General features: G+C 42.3%; 1 protein-coding gene across 1 annotated transcript in view; it reads right to left on the bottom strand.

Moving 5' to 3' along the window:
* Positions 1-2,030: 2,030 nt before the first annotated feature.
* The window catches only part of LOC144693881 (mucin-4-like), a 102,297-nt gene continuing 82,860 nt past the window's right edge, over positions 2,031-21,467 (bottom strand). Inside the window, exons 32-37 of the mRNA XM_078564020.1 lie at positions 18,560-18,765; positions 17,858-18,026; positions 14,923-15,099; positions 13,761-13,804; positions 7,004-7,110; positions 2,031-2,878 (exon numbers count right to left, since the gene is read on the bottom strand). Coding sequence (XP_078420146.1) covers positions 2,828-2,878; positions 7,004-7,110; positions 13,761-13,804; positions 14,923-15,099; positions 17,858-18,026; positions 18,560-18,765 — 754 coding nt within the window. The 3' untranslated portion in view covers positions 2,031-2,827. The remainder of the gene's footprint in view (positions 2,879-7,003; positions 7,111-13,760; positions 13,805-14,922; positions 15,100-17,857; positions 18,027-18,559; positions 18,766-21,467) is intronic.

The following is a 21,467-nucleotide window of genomic DNA, read 5'->3' as shown; positions in this document are numbered from 1 at the left end:
CGGCTGGACTGCCTGTAGTGGAATTAAGAAATTCCAAAAACTGAGGGAAGTGCCTGGAGATGGTCACTCAAAGCTATTACTCGTGTGAAACAGGAAAACATGAACCCATTGGATGCTGGAAGTGACTGTGGACTTTTTGATATAAGGACTTAAGCAATCCCATGGAGAGTGTAGTGTGTGCTATAAGGGTAACGTTCCTTTCTGCATTTTGAAGTATAAGTTGCCTACAAAAATAAATAAGTGCTTTTAGTCATTTGTTACAGTATAAGTTTTAAAACATGAAATCTTGTCATGCCATCCTTTTCAGCAATTAATTGGAAGTTTTACTTTATATTTAAACATTATCTGTCTCTACAGGCACCCTAGCAGCAGCACTGGGTAACAGCAGTAGCAAAAGTCCCCATTCAATACTCAAAGAAATAAAAATATAGCTGTGAAGATAAAGGAACATTTAGTAACGGCATGAAAATGGAAATTTCAATGTAGTGTCCACTTCAGGGATTGCTTGCAGCAGCTTTTGCCACCACTGATATAATGCTGGTGAGTATTTGAACAAGGTTTGAGGTAGAAATGAAGGGGATGGGTGTGCAGTGGCCAGCCACTCCCTCTAAAACTGAAATTTAAATGTGGTAGGATAAATTTGTGGCTGGCTTTAAAGGTGACTGGCATTTTTTTGGGAGGATTCAAATGTAGTTTTTGTTGTGAGAAATTGAGCTGGTAGCTTTTAAGAAAACATTCCCCTCTGCTTACTACCCCAAAATTGCGCCCGAGCTGCAGTAATTCAAAGGCAAATCCAGGTCTGCAAATTCAAGTCAAATTATGGTGAAGCTCAATTCATTGGGCTGGATTTTATGGAGAACGCCGGTCCCCTCCCCCGGCTAAAAGGTCGGTGGAGTGCCTCCTCACATTCTCCATGGCTGGTCCACAGCAATTTAATGCTGGGAGCAGTGGGAGGGAGTCCTGCTTTCGAGAGCTGCCAGCCAATTGGATTGGCAGCAGCTCTGTGGTCCCAGCAGCGTTAGCTGGGAGTGGTGGTCACTGCTGGGAGTACAGGTAGCCCCCAATGCTGAGGATAAGCTCAGCAGGTCTGATGGCATCTGTGGATAGAGAAACAGAGTTAACACTTTAAGCCCAATTTGGCTCTTCTTCAGAACTTCTGAAGAAGTCATGTTGGATTTGAAATGTTTCGAGTTGAACACGGCTTCTTCAGAAATTCCGAAGAAGTGTCGCACAGGCTCAAAGTGTTAACTCTGCTTCTCTCTCCAGAGATGCTGCCAGACCTGCTGAGCTTTTCCAGCACTTTCTGTTTTTATTTCAGATCTTCTGCATATGCAGTATTTTGCTTTTATCCCAATGCTGAGGAGCCCAGGTAAGGTCTTGGTGGAGGACGTGTGGGTGGTTGGGGACTGAGTTCAAGAGACCAGTGGAAGGTTTTAAGGGGGAAAAGGATTTGGCAGTTGCCTTCGATGGGCCCAGGGGCTTGTGAAGGAAGCTCTACTCCTCTCCCCCGCAGACCCTTGCCCGACACCGGCCTGCTGAGCTAAAGCTGCCTGCCTAGCCCTATGGCTTAGCCCTCGCTCCACTAAGAGTAAAATACTGGTGGGATGAGGCCCTTAAGCGGCCATTAATTAGTTACTTCATGACCTCAGTGGGCCCAAGGGCAGGCGGCTACCTGACATCTCCCTCGTCTGCCATAAAATTTCAGACAAGGTGGGAATGGGCGGGTATGGTTAGCAGGCCACTGGCTGGACTCTGTGTTCGCACCCCACCACCCCTCCTCAATGCTTTCAAACACATTGGTGTAAAATCCAGCCCAATAAATCTGGTAGTTAGTGGGCTGGCATCAGGAAGAATGACTATGGAAGCTACATGAAAAATCCCAACTGGAACTTGCCACCCCTAGCTGGCTGACCTACCCCAGACTCTAGCCCTCTGCTATATGGTTGACTCCTAATGCCCCCAGGGCAGCTAGGGATGTGTTGTTGCTATTGTTAACTGCATCATGAGCAAATAAAAAAATCTACCATTGATTAGATCAGTTGATTGTTTTTATTTAAATCTTTAAAATTCTTATATAATTCTTATATAAATTTTGTATAGAATTTTTAAATGATATGCTTAAGATTATATTAAATATGACTCCTTTAGTGCCTTTTCACATAAATATGTTCCGATGCCCTTCATCAAAGGCCTCACACATTCAAGCTGTATTTTACCACAAAATTCAGATTCGAATACAGTAACATGACCTGTGCAAATTGATGACCCAGTCTTCATATCAAATATAGTAATACAAACGTTATAAAAATAGTGCTCTAAGAATACATACATGGAATGTTTTAATGGTTATTGTAATCATGATTTGTAAATTTCAACTTGGAAGAAATATTGAGGAATTTTATATTAGGACAATAGATGGTATTCTGAACAGCAGGTATCCTACTGATAATTTCCATTCTTTACGCTGTGAGAGTTAACTGTAAACTGTAAGGTACTGATATTATCAGACACCAGGAATGAAACACACCCTCTAATTCATATGAACCTTTATGGAATTTACTTACAGCATCATTACAGAGAGTATTAGTTATGAATGAACATAAAGTGTTTACTATAATATGATATATTTATATAAAACCATAATTTTGGAAGATATTGTTAATTTAGAGTATAGGTAATTGAAAACTGATTCAAGTATATATATCTGTATCCAGGTATTCATATCTAATGAACCTGTATCCATATAGTACATTCATGGTGCAATTACTCCTTTATGCCAAGGTGTCACTTTTCATAAGCTTTTGACAGAAGCATAAGTTCCTCAGTGTTATGCTGATTCAGTGCCATTTTCCTTGAGTGATGGTCTTTGAATTTTTATCTAAAAAAGATCATATTCATTAGGTAGATACTATACTTAAAATTTCAATATATCACATATGGTTTTACATAAGAGAGGGAATATAAGATGTTTTCAAGCTTCCAACGGGAAACATTGCTCAGAAGCATCATAAGTTTAGAATAGTGGCTAAAATAATATAGGCATATTGCCAATATACATTTCCTACAAATGCAAGGCATGGATTCATATACTATATTGAGGCATTGTTTCCATAACAGTCAGGGAACAATGTCAGAAACATCCTTCCTGGCTTATTCATTCACTGTTTGTTATGAAAACAGTGAAAATGTAGTTCAACGTGAAGTGAGAACAATTGAACTTAGACGCAAGTCAGAGAGGATTCCAAACTCAATTGAGTTTACATTCCTCAGTGCTTGAAGGGCCACATATCTTTGTTATAGCAAATTGTTTGTTTCCCTGAGATTCTGTATGCACCACTTGTATTTGAGATGCTATGGCTGAGACTGACTCAAGTAATCCTCCTGCTCCATGTGCTGGCTGAGCATGTCTCAACCACAATATTACATGTCTTTTTTTTATATTCATCCATGGGACGTGGGTGTCGCTGGCTAGGTCAGCATTTATTGCCCATCCCTAATTGCCATTGTTCAGAGGGCATTTAAGGGTCAACCACATTGTCAATGACAATGTCAGATCAATGACAGATGGTGGAAAACTGGGGTTAATTTTCTGGGTCCGGAGGTGCCTTTTGGTTCACAAATGGTCGCACTTTGATTTTTTTTCAGAGAATCCTATTTTCCTCCACATTTCCAATGCTGCGTCATTTTCCTCTCACCTTTTTGCGGGTCAGGAATACCTAATGTGCCAAATGCACACCCGCATCCACTGAGGTCAGGTTCCTCATTTTAAATGGTGGACCAAAATTGGTCTTCCTCCCATACACCATTTTTTTTCTGGTGGTGCGGGGTTTTTGGAAGCCCATTGAAAACACACCAGGTTTGAGAGTTAGTGAAGAAAATGGAAAGCCTGCTGAGGAATTGGGAACATTCTGAAAGCTAAATGTAAAATGTTTAACTGTCACTATTATGTGCTGTATAATGTAGATGCATTTTTCACGCATTGATTCGTCAGAGGGACCTGTCCTGCAAAGATAAATTGACCCTTACATAGAAACAGAGAAACTATGAGCAGGATTAGGCCATTTAGCCCTTCAAGTCTGCTCTATCATTCAGTATGATCATGGCTGATCCTCTATATCAATAACAAATTCCCGCTTTCTCTCCATATCTCTAATATCCAAAAAATTATCAATTTCTTTCTTGAATATACTCAGTGACCCGGCCTCCACAGCCTTCTGTGGTAGAGAATTCCACAGGTTGACCACCCTCTGAGTGAACAAGTTGTTCCTCATCTCAGTCCTAAATGGCCTGCCCCATATCCTGAGATTGTGGCCCCTGGTTCTGGATTCCCCAACCAAGGGAAACATCCTGGTCTGTCTAGCCCTGTTAGAATTTTATACGTTTCAATTTGATCCCTTCTCATTCTTCTAAACTCTAGAAACTTACATGGGGAAAATGCCAGAAAGTATTTAAAAAATGTAGAGAAAAATAGCCCTTTGCTGTCATGTTTTTGTGCTCGACTTGCAGATCTGGTTGTTTAAAAAAGGTTGGAAGAATGAAGGTATGAAAAATTGTCTGCACCTGCTCCCCTTCAATTGATTGACAGGTACTCTGCTTTGAAATGGAAATGGGTATCTGTTCTGTCAGTGGAGCTATAAGATTTTATGACAACTGTTCTATTATGAATTCTTGGCTGGGTTTCAAACACTTCAGCTCACCAGATGGTCTTATTGATCCAAGATCTATTGAAACTTCTAAGAGTCTATAATAGAATGTATCTTTAATGTGTTTCCTTATATGTTTACAAACCTATTAGGCACTTAAGAGCTCTGTCGCTGCACTGTAGAGTTGGGGAGAAAGACTGAGCACACCCCATTTTTAGGGCACTAGCTACCATATGGTAAGTTTAAAGGTCCAGTGTGAATGTAAGTGAATGGGTGAGTAGATGAATGAGTGAATGGGTAGGGTGGCAGGGCAGGTAAATGTTTAGGGTAGGCAAGGTGGCAGGTGGCAAATGGGTAGGCTGACAGGTGGGTGGTAGGTGAGTAGGGGAACAGGTGGGTGATGTGGGTGATTGGGTAGGTGGGTTGGGGGGGTGTCTGGTCAGGTTTGGAGGGATAGTCAGGTTGGGGCTAGTTAGGTCTAGTTGGGAGGGTTAGTCGAGTGGTTGGGGAGTATTAATGTGGTTGAGAGGGGTAGTCTGGTTGGGTCGGAGTGGTGATCAGAGGGGTAGTTTGGAGGTCAGGAAGTCAGGGTATCAGTATGAGGCAGTTCTAGAGTTATTCAGGAGTTCAATTATGTTTTAATCTGTCTAACTTTTCTTGGATAACTACCCAGGTCAGTACTTCAAAATTGTCTGAAGTCTCTGACTCTAACTCAGAGTTGGAGACATTTCATGAAGGGTCCCCGGGAGCGAGGGAATTGCCCACTGGGAGTTGAAACTCATGTGCAATTCCCACAGAGGTTTGCGGATCAGGACTTCTGCAGGGTCCCGACATGCATCTTAGGTCATACCTGACCTGGAGGCTGGAAGGTTTGGGCCAAGAAAACATATGGAGCAGATGGGTAGTAGGATAATAGAGTGGGTGGACTCTAAGCCTGAAACTGAAATTGCACGAAGTGCGAAAACTTGAAAATGAAGTATCTGAGTTAAAGATAACATTTTAAGACACATGGAAAGCAAGGGAGTGTTTCTGTGACATAGAGTAAGTATTTAAAATGCTAGATGAAGGAGAGTGCAAAGAAAACATGGAGCTAAGAGTGGCCTCTTGGTGATGTGAAAAGACTGGGAAATATTAAATAAGCAAAGGCCAGCCCACAATTTCAGACATAGGGAGAGAAAGGAATTCAAAAACAAAGAAACAATGAGATATCTCAGAAACAAAATGCAAATGTGACCATTGGTCTATGCCAGCAGCGCAAAACGGACTTGCAGTGAATCAGCAAGATTGGCAAGATTTTTAATTTCAAACCAAGTAAAAGTGACAGTGAGCCTAAGAACCAAGAGTCCAAAAAGAGTTTGAACTATCGTCCTGTGAATTTTAACGGAAAGAAGATTGGGCAGAGTGAAACATCAACTGGTGAATGGCTAAGAGCTTATTTTGTGCTCCTGGCATGGATCAATTTAACCTCATCATTTTGTTTCTGACATCTCTCGTCCTTTGTTTCTGAGTTCCCTATTTTCTCTATCTCACATTGTGCCCGGTCTTTCTATATCTGAAATTTCTCAACCCTTTCATATCACCAAGAGACCACTCCTAGCTCCATGGTGTCATGCGCCCCTGTCTTTTAGCATCCCAGGTGGACAGTAAGGAGTTGAGAGACACAGAGAACATTGAGGATTCCAATGCCAGAGAGTCAGTGGAGGATTTTTAAAGATATGATTAAGTTGGTGAAATCTCAAAGACCATTAGAGCAGGCAGGAAGTTGGATCTTAGAGACATGTAGTAAGTAGAAAAGAGGAATCTCAAAGTATGACGAGGGGACCAATGGCCTATTTCGTGAAATTCCTACAACTTTAAAAATCATAAAAAAATCAGTAGCTTCTTGAGATCAGTTAATGGTTTATTCACATTTATGCTAAGTAATGACAATCACTTTAAAATTATTCACCTGTGATAGACTTCTGTAGTTTTTTATGTGCATGAGTGAAAGAGAGGGGGCATTGGAAAAAGCAGTGAAGCAATAAAGGTATAGAATAAGATAGAGAAGCCTGGACCAATTAGTGTAGCTGCTCTTTTGCAATTGTTCAGTAAAGAATATCACTTTTATACTTTTGGTTTAGTCTAAACATGGAGCACAAAAGCATCCAACCACAGTGTTGGTGTCTTTTTATGTCATATTGAAAGTGAACATTAGTACAGTACTGTGGTTTGTGACATTAGTACTTTAACGACAATATTCCTGAACCAAGATTCAAAACTAGTGCAATTAACTATGCCATAGAAGAATGCCTGTTATATCCCAACTATACATTATTCGCATCGCTTTGAGAAGCCGTGCTGAGTTCTGTGCTATTTAATACCTTTGTATTTGGGTTGAAACTATCAAGTTTTGGTGTCCAGCCGTCATAAGACACATCTTTATCATCCAAAGTAGGCAAGATATGGGTATCTTTCATCTTGGGAGAAACTGAAATGGTAAATTAATTACATTAAAATTATATTTAATATGCAAAATGTTGAACTACATGAATAAATTTCAGTGAACAATTACGTAAACTCAAGGCATCAAAATAAAAATTCAATAAGTGAAGGATATTATTTTAATAATATGCACACAGTACATGAAAAGAACAACAGAAGTTTAGGAACACATGTTCAATGTGCCCTACGCATAACAGAATCACTAATTATGCCAGTCTTACTGACAGTACTTACATGACTTTATGGGTTAACCGGCAGGATTGAAGGGAGGAAAGACACTGTGTTGTATTCTGCTGTAGTGTGGTTGGTGGCGCTGGCTAAGTTTTGACTTTCTCCTTGCCTACTACAACTAGCTGAATTACACTGAGCAAGGCAGCTCCTTGTATTTATAACTCCCCTCTGCTTTTTAGCAATGCTGGGTGTCAGAAAGGCGCCAAAGTTCCTGACATGTCAGGCTGGATTTTTCCACAGGTTTCGGGAATCTGGCACTGGGAAAAAATTAGGATCCCAAGCTCATGTGTAACAGGTAGCATGCCCAATGGCACAATCGTCCTCAAACCAGCCTCCTAATTAGCCGTCTCTGCACTTGCTGTCAAAGGCCCTCGATGCTGCTGGCCCAAGCGGAGGGGCAGCAACTTTGTAACCATGGCAACCCAAAGAGGAGAGCTGGGTGCGGCTGAGGCAGGTCAGGGGCCATGAGGATGCATCAACATGGAGGAGCCCCCAAACACGTGTGTTGAAGTTAAAGTAATTATGGCCAAAGTGGTTAGGCCCCTTGAAATAGAGGGGGAAACCCTCTGGATGGACCATTTGGGTCATGGGCACAGCTTTCCCGTCAGCGGCACCCTCCCCTGAGTTTGCAGCCTCTGAGTTCGACAGCTCCCTGGACTGCAGTAATGATGCCTTCTCCATTGAGCTGGAGTGGGTGGGGTGAGGAGGAGTGGGGCTACTTCACCATGGAAAACCTCTCGGTATGGTAGCATGTTGGTAGTCATCCCTGTTTTCTCAGCATGTCCGCCTTCAAGCCTGCCATCGAGAGGCAGGGAAAATTCAGCTTTTAATGTCGTCAAGCTGCCAAAGAGGGGAAATTCTCAAGTGGAGTTTTCCCCTCATTACTGTCTGATTTAAATATGCTGCCCAACTATGGTCAGATACATAGAAACACAGAAAATAGGAGCAGGAGTAGGTCATTCGGCCCTTCGAGCCTGCTCCGCCATTCAGTATGATCATGGCTGATCCTCTATCTCAACGCCATACTCCTTGACACCTTTAGAGTCCAGAAATCTATTTCTTTTTTAAATATATTTAGCTACTTGGCCTCCACAGCCTTCTGTGGTAGATAATTCCATAGGTTCACCACCTTCTTGAGCGAAGAAGTTTCTCCTCATCTCAGTCCTAAATGGTCTACTCCATGGCCAGAATCTTCGGGTCAGTGTGTGGGGACGGGCCCCGCTTGCCGATGCATAAAATGACGCGCTGTGACATCGGGCGTGCTTCCCAATGTCATCGCGCATCATTCAGATCTTCAGTTCAGCAGGCATGCAGCAGAGCCGGTGATGCCCGTCAAACTGTCAAAGGCCTTTGAAGGCCACTTAAAAATGAACTAAAGCTGCCGTCCAATGTTAAAGTTGGTGGGCAGGCAAAGAGGCCAGGCAGCCTTCACATTTATCATGAAACCAACCTCGTCCACAGGCAGGATGAAATTTCATGGAGGTTTTTAAAGTTGAATAAAAATTTTCAATACAATTCATTGGCATGTCCCAGCTTCTGTGACACTGCCACATGAGGGGACATGTCTTATTAAAATTTTTCAAACTCAAACTAATCTCCCTGAGGCAGTTCTGCGCAACAGAGTGCAGGCCCCGACTCAGCCTCCTCCCCCCGCCCACACAGGGAGCGCTGAGCGCTTCCGGGTGCGCATCATGCTGGGTGGGCCTTAATTGGCCCACCCACGTAAAATAGCGGCACACGGCCGATTGCGGGCAGTAATCGGCTGCGCGCCCGCCTGTGCCTGCTCCTACCAATCCCCCCGACGAGGAGAAAATTCTCCCCCATATCCTGAGACTGTGGCCCCTTGTTCTAGACCCCCAGCAAGAGGAAATATCCCTGCATCCAGTCTGTCCATTCCTGTCAGAATTTTATATGTTTTAATCAGATCTCCACTCATTCCTCTAAACCCCAGTGAATACAGGCCTAGTTAGCCCAATCTTTCCTCATACGACAATTCTGCCATCCCAGGAATCAGTCTGGTGAACCTTTGCTGCACTCCCTCTATGGCATGTATATCCTTTCTTAGGTAAGGAGACCAAAACTGCACACAATACTCCAGGTGTGGTCTCACCAAGGCCCTGTACTCAAGTCCTCTCACAATGAAGGCCAACATACCATTTGCCTTCTTAACTGCTTGCTGCACATGCATGCTTTCTTTCAGTGACTGGTGTACAAGGACACCCAAGTCCCCTCGTATATCAACATTTCCCAATCTAGCACCTTTTAAATAATATTCTGCCATTTTGTTTTTCCTACTAAAGTAGATAACTTCCCACTTATCCACATTATACTGCATCTGCCATGTATTTACCCACTCACTCAACTTGCTTGATCACCTTGAAGCCCCTTAACACCCTCCTCATCGTTCACATTCCAGCCAAGTTTCATGTCATCAGCAAACTTGGAAATATTACATTTGGTTCCCTCTTCCAAATCATTGATGCATATTGTGAATAGCTGGGACCCAAGCACTGATTCCTGCGGTTCCCCACTAGTCACCACCTGCCACTCTGAAAAAGACCCATTTATTCCTACTCTGTGCTTCCTGTCTGCTAACCAATTCTCAATCCATGCCAATATATTACTCCCAATCCCTTGCGCTTTAATTTTACACACTAACCTCTTATGTGGGATTTTATCAAAAGCTTTCTGAAAATCCAAATACACACCCACTGGTTCTCCCTTATCTATTCGGCTAGTTGCATCCTCAAAGAACTCCAGTAGGTTTGTCAAACATGATTTCCCTTTCATAAATCCATGTTGACTTTATCTAATCCCGTTGATATTTTCTAAGCGTCCTGTTATCGCATTCTTTTTAATAGACTAAGGTTAGGCTAACTGGTCTGTAATACGCTTTTTTCTCCCTCCTTCCTTTTTTAAATGATGGGGTTACATTTGCTACGAACCAATCTGCTGGGATTGTTCCAGAATCTAAGGAATTTTGGAAAATGACAACCAACGCATCCATTATTTCTATGGCCACCTCCTTTAGCGCCCTGGGATGCAGATTATTGGGTCCTGGGGATTTATCGGCTTTCAGTTCTATTAATTTCTCCAGCTCTATTGTTTTAGTAATGCTAATTTCCTTCAATTCCTCCTTTTCACTAGACCCTTGGTCTAATATTTCTGGGAAGTTATTTGTGTCTTCCTCCATGAAGACAAAACTAAAGTAGTTGTTTAATTTCTCTGCTATTTCCTTGTTTTCTATTATAAATTCTCCCATTTCAGACTGTAAGGGACCTACATTTTTCTTCACTAATCTTTTTCTTTATACATACTTATAGAAGCTTTAACAGTCTGCATTTATGTTCCTTGCAAGTTTACTGTCATACTTACTTTTCCCCTCTTCATCAACCCCTTGGTCGTTTGCTGTATTCGAAACTGCTCCCAATCCTCAGGCTTGCTACTTTTTCTAGCAACTTTATATGACTCCTCTCTGGATCTAATACTATTCTTAATTTCTTTTGTTAGCCAAGGTTGAGCCGCTTTTCCTGTTGTGTTTTTGCGCCAGAAAGGAATGTATAACTGTTGCAATTTATACACGAGTTCCTTAACTATTAGCCATTGTCTATACACTGTCATACCTTTTAATGAAGTCTATCTATCTTAGCCAACTTGCACCTCAGGCCTTCGTAGTTTCCTTTGTTAAGGTTTAGGACCCTAGTTTCAGATTGCACTACTTGACTTTCCATCCTAATGAAGGATTCAATCATGTTATGATCACTGTTCCCTAAAGGTCTGGCACAACAAAATTATTAATTAAACCCTTCTCATTGCACAGTACCAAATCTAGGATAGCCTGTTCCCTAGTCAGTTCCTCGACATACTGGTCTAAAAAACCATCTCGTACACACTCCAGAAATTTATTCACTACTGTTTGGAGGCCGATAGACAACTCCCACAAAAGTTTTCCACCCTTTGTTGCTTCTTAGCTCTACCCAGACTGATTCTACATCTAGATTTTCTGAGCCAATATCCTCTCTCACTATTGCACTGATTCATTCTTAACTAACAACGCCATGCCACCTCCTTTTCCTTTGTGCCTGTCTGTCCTAAATACCGAGTACCCTTGGATATTCAGTTCCCAGCCTTGGTCAACCTGCAGCCATTGTTGTTGTTACTTACAGCTGGAAATTCTGGAATTGTTGGCAGATCCTGGGGAACTCCTGCCTCGCCTCATGCCCCAAACCTCTAAATTGCTGTCCAAAAGCAGGGCAGAAAATCCAGTCTGTGACTACTAGGACTCTTGCGTTAATGGGACAAAATTGATTTCCTGATATTAATTTTAAACCAGGGTTTAGAGAAAAACACTGTCAACTTTACAATAGGGGCCAGGATTTTTAGGATGGTGGGGTTTCCCTTCCCGCCATCTGAAGAATTGGGCCTGCCCCACAGCGATTTCACGCTCCAATGAACGTTAATTGGCTGGAGACGGGATTTCCGCCCCTCATTCAAGAGGAAGTCCCACCTTAGACAGCTGTCAGTCAATCTGATTGGCTGACAGCTCTCTAATCTGTGTAGTGCCAGAAGCTGCAGTAGCCAGGACTGGCATTGCCAGCAGCCCCCAGAGCCTAAGTCCCGTGATTCTTGGAACAGGTAAGTTTGGGGGTCTCAGGGCAGGGCAGGGAGGGGAGGGGAAGGCTGGTGGGGCTGGACAGAGGGGGCTTGGGGTGTCGGTGGAGAAAATGGGGGGGCTTGGTGTTGGGGGTAGGGAGGTCCTGCAGTTAAAAGTCCCGAGGTTAAATGGTGGCTGCTGATAGAGGCGGCCCTCCCCATCCCCCCTTCCCATCCGAGGCCTGAACCCGATTTACTTTTGGGTTTCCCCATATCCCAGAACTCTTCCTGCCAGCCTGAAATTGAGGCTGGGCAGGAAACGGCCCTTAAGTGGTCAATAATTGGCCGCTTAAGGGCCTCAATTGGGGGAAAGGCGAGTGGACCTCACCTGTCCCAGTGTAAAATTGCAGAGAGGCCAGGGTGGGTGGGAACCAATCAGGAAGGCCCTCCGACAAATTTTACACTCACCGCCCCACCTACAAACCCGCCAGCGGGGGAATGTAAAACTCTGCCCATGGTCAAGTTAGGAGGGTTGGTCAACTTGTGAGTTTGTACTGTATCAGCTTTTATTACTGAAAGGATGGAACTATTAGTATTAAACTCAAACAATTATTTTTATTGCAAGCATACCAGAAATGAACCCCACTATGTATGAATCCTACAGGTTACACTACGGGTTGAATTTTTCAGCTCCCCCACCCTGCAGTGGGTTTAACTGTAGGCAGGGCAGGAAAATGTGACTTTCCTGCCAACGTAAAACGATGGCAGGAACTTGCGCTCCTGCCCATCATGGCGGATTGCCTTTCCCACCAGAGGCTGGTGGGAAACCGTTTTGCATCCTGTTAATGGGATGAAATAAAGGCCTGACTGGAATCATTTCCCCTTCCGATTGTCCGCACTACCAGTGGGATATCACACTGGTCCAGAACACGTCTGGATCAACATGGCGTGGGCATGTTGGGACTTAACCAAAGGCGGCGAGGGACAGCCTGCGGGTATCGGGATGGAGGCCTCCAGTGACCGTGGAACCTGGACCGCCACGTGCAGCAGTGGGTGGGTGCAGCATCTACCAGGTGGATCTTTGGGCTGCAGCAGCTCCCAGGAGGCGGATCTTTTATCTTCCAGGAGGTGGATCATCTGTCTTCAGGGGTTTCCAGGTGGATCATCTGTCTTCAGGGGTTTCCAGGTGGATCATCTGTCTTCAGGGGTTTCCAGGTGGATCATCTGTCTTCAGGGGTTTTCAGGTGGATCATCTGTCTTCAGGGGTTTCCAGGTGGATCATCTGTCTTCAAGGGTTTCCAGGTGGATCATCTGTCTTCAGGGGTTTCCAGGTGGATCATCTGTCTTCAGGGGTTTCCAGGAGGTGGATCATCTGTCTTCAGGGGTTTCCAGGAGGTGGATCATCTGTCTTCAGGAGTTTCCAGGAGGTGGATCTTCTAACTTCAACAGTGGGTCATTGATGTCCAGGTGCTTTTTAAAAATGGTGCCCGACTATGATGGCAGGGCATGAGCCATCCAGCCTACCCCACTGCGCAAAACCTCAGGAAACCCCCAGCTGCATAAATAATTAGGCCAGCGTCGTACGGTATGGTGCGAATTCCCACTAGCCTCCATGGCGGGAAACTCCGCCACGGGACTTGGTGCCGGAATAGAAAGTTCCGCCCTACACCTTAAACAAAAATACATAAATGTTCAAATAAATGCAACAATTATACAATGGCCGAGTTATACATGATGGCAGACACAAAACTCATGCTTAGTTTGTAGACAGTCTGAGGTGTAAATATAGAAGATAATAATTATAATACTCACATAGATGACTTTTAAAAGAGAATGTCGTATTACTATCTGCAATGCTGTAAAAAATATAATTCTGAGCTGTCAGCAAACAGGAATGGTACAAAGGGAACATTCTAATTAACTAATCATGCTCTGGATTATTAATAAACAGTCTGAGAAATAAACAATTGTTTTTTAATTTAGCCTTATGATTTCAACAATTTTAATTCTCAATGATTATTGACAATCTGTCATAAAAATCTTTAAGGGCCAGAAATTGTTGGAAATCCATTCTGCTGGAACCCCAACCTCGGTCTGGAGACCATGTCCCAAATTTCAGATAGGGGGTCATCTGCAGGGCTGAGGTTGCAAAGCTGAACCATCAACTCCTGTTTTGAATTGCCAGCAAAAGGAAGCGCAATGAGATTCTGTTCTCCTCACACCTGCTCCCTATGGAGCAAGCAGGTCTCTTATGGAAGTTGATGATCCTCTCTGGGATTGATCAACTTGTCCTTGTAAATATTTGGGATTTCTTTTTACAAATCTCAATGACCTAAGTATTACTGTGCTCTACAGAAGGCATAAAGAGCAGCATTGTTGGGGATCCAGAAAATCCAGAAAATTTCCCCAGGCATGCCCCTTCTCCATTGGGGGTGGGAGGGGGGCTGCGGGAGTGGACAGAAACCCCCCCCACCCACCCCCCATTACTGCCCACCCACCCCCACCCAAATCACCAGAAAACAGTTGAAGTTAAAAGATGGAGTGGAACACTGATGCAACCTCATTCTGCATCATTTTCTGGTTTCCTTGACTGGAGATCTGCCTTAGTTTTGTCTTGACTTGAGCCAGAATTTCAATTCCCAAAAGTTGAAACTAATTCACAGGTTGTGGTGAATTTTTATATGACTGCTAATGCATTTTCAATTACAATAGACAACAATGTGTACAAAACAGTCAAATTAAGTCTCTAGTCAGATTTTTTTTTTTACAGTTTAAATTGCAATTCAGAGTTAGGCAGTGTAACATTAGTTCATGGCACAATTTCATGATTTGTGGTTTGGTGATAAATGTTACATAACTGCGTGTATTAGGTTTGAAAATTATATTATAAGTTTGCATACAATCTAAGATGGAAAAGTAGCAACATTTTGTACAATTCCCTGCAATGTTCTAAGAGATATAAAATATATTTTACCTGGTTGTGTCATTTGTGAGTCTTTCCCTTCCACGTGGTTTGCACTTCCATACAATGAAAAATATGGCCAACATCAAAGCTAAGGCTCCAAATAGAATGCCAAAAAATGCCCTGAGCTCTATGGATAGTTCTTCACAGCGATCACCGTAACTTGAATAAATTGTGCGTGGAACACATCTGGAAGTAAACAGTGAACAGCATTAGGCATTGATATCATTGAAATACCACAGAACAAGATATTTCTATCGTACATCTCTTGGGAAGCTTTTGTTGAGGCTATAACCATATCAAGGGCACTGGTCATAAAACTCTACCAGAACAATGATACAACATGAATTTAATTACTATTTCCATTTTCAGGGTTTGGTGAGTACGATTAGATATGTAAACTATAATTTGGAAATGTAAAGCTTGAGAATTCCCCATGGGCTGCATCTTCTGGTCGACGAGAGGGGGGCGGGGTCCGCTCGCTGATGCGTAAAATGACATGGGGTGACGTCGGCCGTGGGTCCCGATGTCACCCCGTGTCATTTGGATTTTGAGTTCGGCGGGCGCGCAGCCAAGTCGGCTGCGCGCCCGTCGAACTGTCAATAGCCACTTAAGGCCTTTGAAAAACTAATTAAGCCAGTTAATGGACCTGCCCGTCCAACCTTAAGGTTGGCGGGCAGGCTGGGAGCCCTGGCGGGCTTCTGAAAAAGCATGAAACCTCATCCACGGGTGGGATAAGGTTTCATGAGGGATTTAAAAATTTCAGAATATTTTATAATAAAAGTTATGGACGTGTCCCAACTCATGTGACAGTGTCACATGAGGGGGCATCTCAGTAAAACTTATTTCTATCTTTTAAACTGCTTTTCATATTTGAGCCGATCTCCCTAAGGCAGCACTTTGCCTCAGGGAGACCTGTGCGCTCTTTTGCGCGCGTGCACGAAAGAGCGCACTCCCGGCTCAGGGAATCCCTCCCCCTGGCCTGCACAGGGAGCACACAGCGCTTCCGAGTGGACATCACATAAAATGGCGGCATGCCCCTGACCGGGAGCGCCGATCAGGAATGCGCCCGCCCACGCCCACTCCCGCACACCCCCCCTGATGGGGGGAAAATGTTGCCCCATGGCTTTTGTTGCGGAGGCGTGGAGGGTGAAGTCTCCATCACCTCAAACAAGGCGCTTGTCACATAGGACAAGGGGCTGGATGAAGAAATGCAGGTGAGCAAGGTCTCCCAAGTTCAGGAGTTTCCATAGCCTCTCAAATACAATGACTCCCATTGTAAATGAGTTACAAGTAGAAAGTAGATGGGATTTTCCAACCCTGCCGTGGTGGGACCCGCCACGGGAGATTCGGTGGCCCAGCCAAAAATCCATTGACTTTCGGCAGGACTGGACAATCCCGGTGGTGGGTGGGGCTGGAAAGTCCCACCCACTTTCATTTTCTTAATGGACTAGGCCAAATCCTAGCTTGGATCCCATGGTGGGTACCACAATAGCCATTCCCGAGGACATTACTCTTTCTCACTCTGGATAGAACAGCCACTAGGGATTCTCATTTTTGGAACTAGGTTGTTCCTGCAACATGCAGACTGAACAACTAGGCAAATTTGTTAGTTTAATGGTATATAATGCAATATGTGAAGACCTGTTCTAAACTAGGAGGTCCATATGAGAACTACTTTAACTACCTTCTTGTCTCATTATGTCTGAGCCATTTCTGAAAACTTTAGAAAGCCTTCCCAACAATTTTCAGTTGTGTGTATGCTTAATTTAAATTTTATGGAACGAATAAATCTGTGTACTTCCCTACCTGAAAAAATTGACATCATTTGCATTCAACAGCGTTCATTTGCGCCCATTTGATATCAGTTGCACTCAAAAATAATCATTTAGCTATCATTTAACATCAGAGCGTTTAGACCCTGAGACTGGGGGGAGAGAGTGTGTTTAGGCCTTGAGACTGAGGGGGGTGGGGGGGGGGGGTGGAGAAAGTTTTGAATTAAGAACCGATTGGGAGCAGTTGGTGCTCTCAGAACAATTTTTATGGACTAAATATAAAACTGAATAAGTTCAGATTTTATTTAGGTAATTAACTTCCTTGTATTTTTCAATGCAGGTTGCTGAGTTCATTTAATGGCTTTCAACACGCTGGATAGTTTTGAGTGCAATGGGTGGTTTTGAGCGCATTATCAAATTTGATGTCAAATTCATTCCAAATTAGAACTTTTGATGTCAAATTGTAATTGAGAGCATTGGGTACATTTGAAAGTAAAAATGATATTAAAATTTTCAGGCAGGGTTAGCTGCCTAAACAAAATCAAACATTCATCGAACAGAAATAAAACAATCCCAGATTTTTTAAGTTGACATGTTAAGTGAGAACAATTTGAGAGACTTTCTTGGGCTTAATGCAGATCTGCAGAAATTGAAGAAGTATTCTAGGAAATGATGCATATGCACCATCTGCCAATCTTTCTGAGATAACCCAGAGGTATCTGAGAAATGATTGGTGGGGTTTTGATGAAGGATCATAGACTAGAAATGTTAACCGCTCCCCTCCCCGCCTTGCCCCACCCCACCCCAACCCACCCCTTCTTCTCTCTGCCTGACCTGCTGACTATTTCCAGTAATTCCTAGTTTTTACTTTGGTGGATAGGTTTCACTGAATAGAATGTTGAATAACCTATAAAAGTGTGAGGATTATATTTTGAGGGAGAGGTGTGGAATGCACTTTTCATTTCACTTTTTATTTGGGAGAAGTACTTATCGAGGAAAAGCTCAATTATTTTAAGAAGACTATAAATAAACGATATGAGCACATTTTGAGATAATACTTTATAGTATGAGGTTGTCACATGTTGCAATGATGCCATGCATGCAAATAAATACAATTTCCTTGTACTTTGGTAAAAAAGCATTCAATGCTTTAAAATAAATGGATTTCATACTCGCACAAAGGTCCTGTTCTCAGATGTTGGCACTTTGCCTCATTGAGACAGTAGTTTATTCCACAGGGAGATTGGCAAACCACTCCAATTTGGTCAACCCATTGCAGCACGTAACCAGCAAATTCTGTGTTGTTACAGCTGAAGTAATCCAGTAATTCACTGTATGATACTGAAATGAGAAAGAAATCAGTCAATATTTTTAGCCAGTGAGTAAATTCAAATATTGTTTAGGCATTGGATTATGGTAAATATTAATGCTAATCTTTAGGAAAGAGAAACAATTAAATTATATGTTGAAACAATCGTTGGAGGGTTGGTCATTTTCAGGCTTTCTGGATAAGAGCAAAGGAAACAGACTAAGGATTTTTTTTTAAAATGCTGGACATTTGAAAAATTATTAACACAGTCATTAATCTATTGCGTCTATATTGCTACTCTCTGTTTTGATATTTTGGGTTGCTTTGTAATTTATCTGACATTCCTGATTCTTTCAAAATAGAAATCCACACATAATACACTTTGATAAACTGTTGATGGATTTATTTGACAATATGCTTTTATTGAGCTTTATCTCTAATTAATGTTGTTTGGGGCTTGTTGTATTAGCCCCGGGGCTAGCTGGACACCAAAGCCAATTTTAAATAAATCAGATAAGCATTGTTATCATATATCACCTATCAAATGTCAAAATCTTACACTTACAGTTAGCTTTATTTTGAACGTCCGTTTCATTTAATCGTTCAAAAGTAATATTATCAGCATTCAGAGCACGTGTAAACAGTCGTTTGCCATTAAAAGCAGTCAGAATTTTATCATGTAACTCTTCATTTAGGAAATCAATTACTGTCTTATTTCCATTGTAATTGAAATATGACACAACAGTAATGACTACTATTTTTCCGCTTGGCCTGTTGGTGTGCAGTAGAGAAATAAATTAGTCAAGTTGTTTACATATTATCATAGAATCATAGAATGGTTACAGTACAGAAGGAGGCCATTTGATCATCAATCCATGCTGGCTCTCTGCAAGAGCAATTTAGCTGGTCCCTCTCTCCCCACCTTTTTCCCCCGAGGCCCTGCAAAAGTTTTCTTTTCAGGCGCTTATCCAATTCCCCTTTGAAAGCCATGATTGAGTCTGCCTCCATCAGCCTTTCAGGCAGTATTCTAAACATTCATTGTGTAACAAAGTTTTTCCTTGTGTTGTCTTTGATTCTTTTGCCAATTACTTTAAATCTATTCCCTGGTTCTCAACCTTTCTGCCAATGGAAACAGTTGCTCTCTATCTAATCTGTCTAGACCCTTCACGATTTTGAACACCTCTAAAATATCTCCTTTCAACATTCTTTCCTTTTAGGAGAACAATCCCAGCTTCTCCAATTTATCCACGTGACTAAAATCCACACCCTCGGAATCATTCTTGGAAACTGTTTCTGCACTTTCTCTAAAGTGTTTGCATCCTTGCTAAAGTATGATGCCCAGACTTGGTTGAGATGATGCAGAATTGGTTGAGATGATGTCAAAGGAAGGGTTTCTATTTCAAGGCACCCTAGCATCAGTTAGAAAGGCTGAAACAGACATGGTGCTCCAGGTTTAAATCCTATTGGCCCTTTCCCAGTTTCCAGCTCCAGTTGAGTGAATGTCATCTCCCTTCATATTTTTAACACAAATTAAAGATTAGAGATCTTCATTAGACATGGAGTCCTGAGGTTGCAGCAGTCATAGAATGGAGAGGAAACCCATGAAGGCTGCTCTCAGGTCTCTCATTCTTACCTGGAGGTGCTGCTCTGGAATCTAAGGGACTGAAGTAAAGTGACCTTTCCCAATGATTGGAAGAAGAGGACAACCTGTTCAAGTTTGGATGGATGAGGCCAAGGAAGTCAGCAACAGAGTGTAGTCATTCCAAGCTGGAGACAAGCTGGGACTTGGGAGGGCAGGAAAGGTGAGTGGCGTGACACATTCGGCTGGCAACCCTGACACACTGACTAACCCAGCATTCTACTATGAAGCACGTTGCAGGTCAACATACCTTGCAGCTCTATTCATTCGCCTCTCTCCAGGACATCTTTACATATTCATCTAGGCAGACAACACTCAAACTCACCCTCATCCTATTTTCCTCTTGTACCCATGCCTCACACACAGCCTGTACAAATGTTGTGCTTCCCTCATCTTCACATAATAAATTTCTAACACTCATAACTCTGCTTCCTCTCCTTTTGGAGAAGACAGCACACAATGCCAGGGAGAGGCAAAGATCTGGGAGGGGTTTAGGGGGTTGGGGATGATGAAAGGGGGTGAAGAGGGGAGGCCCTGCAATGACAATAGCCCAGCATTTGTTGCTCCTCCTAGTCCCACAAAATTGTTTTCAATTTCTCCGGCAGGACTTACACTGGGTGTTCAGCAGCTTCTACTGGTTAGAAGCCTTTCTATTGAAGAGGCCTCCAGCTAAATTAGGCAGATGCCTGAACAATCTGGCTTTAAAATATTAGGGGATAGTATCAGTGTGATGAGTGGACTTCAGGGAATTCCCTCATTGTAGACAACATTACACACATCAATAAAAATGTTTTAGAAATATTGGCTCAACACCTTTTCTATAACCAGACATGTCAATGTTTATATTTATCCAGTATTTTAGGTCTGCAGGAAAAATAATGATACAAATGCATAAACCACACCAGTCACCAGGTTTACACTTTATAGATCATGATACCATCTAAAGCATTCTTTTGCTTCCACCCCACAGACAAAAGTGAAAAGAATTGTTGCAAGATTTCATCCACTCAATAATATTCCATGGTATGGTATTAGGCAGCTAGTACTAAACAAGAGTGGATAAGGTCCTATGGTGTTTCTTCTTAGAAATTTAAGCCTAGTTTGTGTCATAAATTGTTCGGCAACTGTTACTCATGTTTACATGGCTGTACATTGTTCTGACCTTTCTATATTTGGAGTTTTAAATTTTTCACCACTGATTTCATTGATCCAGAAGCTTATAAATTATAGCATAGAAGGAGGTCATTCTGCCCATCATGCCTGTTCCTATGTTAAAACTTCAACTAAAGATGCTTAATCTAAACTGGTTTCCTTGCCCTTTCCTCATATCCTCTTATACTTCGACTTTACGAATATCCATCAAATTCCCTTTTAAGTGATGTTATATTTGTTGATCCAATGGTAACTTGTGCTAAATGTTTTAAAAATCCTCCATGAGGAAATATTTTTTCCAACTTCTTTGTGACAACCCTGTGATATGCTTCTCATTAAACATCTAATCCCTGAATTTTCCAAAAGCTTCTTCAGTCGTGTAAATTAGGGCATGGATTGCCTGCTGAAAGGCTAATAAGAGGCATACGTAATCAGTGGAATTAATTTATGGATGAGAGATAATACAATCAAATCAGGAAATCCTATGTGGGTTTTTATTTGAAGTATATCTGTAGATAAACCTGCAGCATACCAGAATGGCTTTGAGAAAATTATAAAAGCAAGATAACAAATGCATGGGGTATATAAATAACAAATTTTAAAAAAACATATTACTTTAAAACCCAATCTAGTAATTATTTGCTCTCATTCATGGGCTGAATTTGAACTCAAAGCCATAAGT

The sequence above is a fragment of the Cetorhinus maximus genome, chromosome 19, assembly GCF_964194155.1.
Source record: "Cetorhinus maximus chromosome 19, sCetMax3.hap1.1, whole genome shotgun sequence".
In the NCBI taxonomy this organism is placed as follows: Eukaryota; Metazoa; Chordata; class Chondrichthyes; order Lamniformes; family Cetorhinidae; genus Cetorhinus; species Cetorhinus maximus.
This window is presented reverse-complemented; position numbering and strand designations above follow the sequence as displayed.